Source organism: Lactuca serriola, chromosome 5 (assembly GCF_051521515.1).
Source record: "Lactuca serriola cultivar US96UC23 chromosome 5, Lser_US96UC23_V15, whole genome shotgun sequence".
Classification (NCBI taxonomy): Eukaryota; Viridiplantae; Streptophyta; class Magnoliopsida; order Asterales; family Asteraceae; genus Lactuca; species Lactuca serriola.
In genome coordinates this window covers 48,990,792-48,994,161 of record NC_136412.1, presented here as the reverse complement: position 1 = coordinate 48,994,161, position 3,370 = coordinate 48,990,792, and the positions used below count along the sequence as shown (strand labels likewise).

The window sequence follows — 3,370 nt, the reverse complement described above, 5'->3', positions numbered from 1 at the left end:
AAGCGATCGACGATGGAGGTTGGCGGAAGACGATGAAGGCAAACGGTGGTGAGACGTGATGGAGAAGAGGAGATAATGTGAAGAAGGTGGGGGTATGCGGTCGGTGCTCTAAAAAAAATAAGATTAGGGTTTTATGATTAAGTAGAGAGAAAAAAAATGAGGAATAAGATTATCATACCTAAATTATAAGAATTTATATTTAATTAAATTATATAGATTTCCTATTGTACCCTGCTGGCCATTTCAAAGTTACATATTTAGCACATCAGTATTATAATTCACATAAATGGTCCGGTTAATAATAGCCCTAAATCAATTATTTATAAGGTTGTGATGTGTTCTCGCGTTCTCAACATTTCAGGTGTTTTTATTTGATGTTATATATATATATATATATATATATATATATATATATATATATATATATATAATTTATGGTTGAATGAGGTGGATTGTGGAATGAATAATTGGTATTCAATGAAGTAAATTATAGTGGAATGTAATGTTGAAGTTCAATGTGATATGAATATATGAATATCAAGTTAAGAGTCTTTGAGTGTTCAATTGGAAAATTGAACTTTTTAATATAAATCGATTAACAAAGAAATAACTTTTTTTAAATATGTTTTTTTCCGAATTTTGTGGAGTTCAAACAGTTATAAGAAAAAGAAATCATAAATTGTATAAAATATAGAATGATAAAATTAACAACCATTAAACTCTATAAAATTGAGTGCATTTTGGATGTCCTAAGAATTGACAAATCATGACAAAACATGAAAAGAAAACATGCATTTCTGAAAGAAATCTTGATATGTTGGTGAATGACAACTATGACCATTTAGTATAACATAAAACTAGGAAACAAAACAACACCAAAACATATATTAGATTTATTCTCTCATACCCTTTTCTCAATTCTCTCTTGTAGGCCCCATTAATTTCATATATCTTGGCCCATCATATGAAAATAATATTAAAGGACCATACAAAACTAATCGAGAATGGGGTATTTCTGGGCATTCTTGACAATCTTGGATAGAGCAGCTTGGCCAAGATCAAGGCCACAAACATCAGCAAGCTGAACCAGATACAACAAAACATCAGAGAGTTCTTCCTCTAAATGCTCCTTGTCATCATCGCTCCAGTTTGGCAAACCTCTCTCCACTTCTCCTTTCCATTGGAATATCTCAGATAACTCTCCCACTTCCCCTACCTGCCATCGATCCATTAGAATCACCAATCATCTACAAATAATTTTCTTGTAATATACTTGCATTAATGGTTAAAACTTATTTAAGATAATTAAATACATATGATATCGACCAGAAGTTCTAACTAATTACCAAAGCTAAGAGGAGATTTCTTGGGCTGTGGTACTGATCCCAGTTCCGTACTTTAGCAAACTCGGCAAGCCTATCTCTAAGTTCTTCCAGTGAAACATCCTTGAACTTTCTGCAAAGCTTCTGGGGATTCTCCATCTTCAAAGCTCCTGTGTGTATTATTATGCTACTTGTGCACTTCTATTTAAAGCCAAACTCAACAACGTTAGCATGTGAGAGAAAGAAAAAGGATGGGGGAAAAGTGACAAGATGTCACTAACAAGTAACAATTAAGTATCGTTTAGAATCTACACATAAAAATGATGATTTTTTTTGCATTATCTTTATTCTCAATTAAACCGCGGTAGTAAAGATCATAATTTTTTAATAATTCAATAATAAAATAAGATATTTTAAAATGAAATTATAATGTTATATTAAAGCATAACAATTTTAATATTTAATTAATTAGTACTTAGTTTCTAAAAATATATTATTTAAGAAATTTGATAAAAGAAACGTGATTTTTTATAATATAACATGCATTACGAATACCAAAACGCGCGCTATTAACTTGTGCTAGTTCTCGTCACACAAATGTTAATGAAATATTTAAATTCGTTACGTTTTGTATTTTTGTAAACGTTTCATTAGTCAATTTCAGTTTTAATTTTCATTTTCTTTACGCCATTATATCATAGATATTCATCAAAACTAAAACACTATGTGTTTATGTCGGAGAAATGTTGTAGAAAATATGTACAGTTTTACTTTACGGAAAGCTCTAGGCTTCTTTGTCCATCCACCAACTTTCACCCTCTATCCCAACACAAATGTCCCCAGCTGTCTCACTGTTTTATTTATTTATTTATTTGCGTAACACATAGTTATTGGACATATTATAGGGTGTTATAAATAGTAAAATCATGTAGACTGTAGACATATTGAAGACACTGTTATAATACAAGGTAAGGGCTTGTGCAAATTCGAATACCTTAAAAACAGAACGAGGTGTCCCAACTCCTGCTCCTCTACACATGGATGGTGACCAGGATCAACATATGATATATCCTCGATCTTGCGAATCCTAAATATTGCAAATCTGATATGGACTACTATCGGATAATTATGTCTAGAAAAGAAAGATTGATCACATGATGTTAAGTGATAAGGCCAAGCATATGTCGGCAAAAAGACAATATGGCTGTTTATGACCACATGTTTATCCTTCTTGATTAGTGATATGCTTTTTTGGTCTCTTTATATTACTACATGCATCCATATATATGCTTTCATAGTATATATACTAGGTCCCTCACGAAAACATAGGATTGCCAAGTAAGTACGTCAGCAATCCACTTATCCCAAAGTAACTGTGTTAGGTATGAGAGAATAAGTTCCAGTTGATCAGGTATATATGACATGATGTAGATCGGAAGTGAGACTAAATACGAGAAGGTTAAGGTCTTGAGGAGGTCTGCCGTCTGCGTATCTCAACTTAGAGAAAATGGTTCGATTCTTTTTGGTGGGTTAAGGTAAAGCCTCAATTGTCAAGGATTCCTATGTTTCGTAATCAAAGCATAGCTTGATATATACGCAGACAACGGATGAAATTATAAAGATAGCTCTTTTTGCATTAATAGTTACACTCGGATTCCGACAAAGTGTAAAAAGATAAATGAAAATTTGTAAACCGTAACGGTTCATGTCACTGAAAAAACTAACAATATTTTGGGCATGTAAGGGTTTCAAAACCATACATCCTCTATTGAGTTCCATTTTCAACCATTTGGCTCTCCCAGTAAATACGCTAATTAAAAAGAAAAAGATATCACTATATATAAATATAACTAGGTGTTAGATTTTACATGGGTTGATTAGAAAAAAAGTTAAATATTAAAGTGTAAACTTTAAATATTTTTTAAGAATAAAATTTCTTAATAAATACAAAGGAAATGAGAAATAAGTAAGTAATTTAATGAGATATATACAGAAAAGTTTCATTATTTTTAGAAACATTTTAATAAAATCCTAATTTTTTTAAACAA

General features: G+C 31.2%; 1 protein-coding gene across 1 annotated transcript; it reads right to left on the bottom strand.

The window, feature by feature from the left end:
- Positions 1-772: 772 nt before the first annotated feature.
- Positions 773-2,376, bottom strand: LOC145052437 (uncharacterized). Its single transcript, XM_079000260.1, has 3 exons — positions 2,317-2,376; positions 1,347-1,523; positions 773-1,216 (listed from the first exon to the last, which is right to left on the bottom strand). Exons 1-3 carry the CDS (start codon positions 2,359-2,361, stop codon positions 995-997), a joined length of 444 nt encoding a protein of 147 aa, XP_078856386.1. The 5' UTR covers positions 2,362-2,376; the 3' UTR covers positions 773-994.
- Positions 2,377-3,370: the final 994 nt, after the last annotated feature.

Bases quoted from the DNA above. Each gene is read 5' to 3' on its own strand.
- LOC145052437 (XM_079000260.1), bottom strand. From the start codon at position 2,361: ATGTGTAGAGGAGCAGGAGTTGGGACACCTCGTTCTGTTTTTAAG. The intron at 1,524-2,316 runs GTATTCGAATTT...GGCTTTAAATAG, and splicing joins CACCTCGTTCTGTTTTTAAG to AAGTGCACAAGTAGCATAAT. The intron at 1,217-1,346 runs GTAATTAGTTAG...GATCGATGGCAG, and splicing joins GAAATCTCCTCTTAGCTTTG to GTAGGGGAAGTGGGAGAGTT.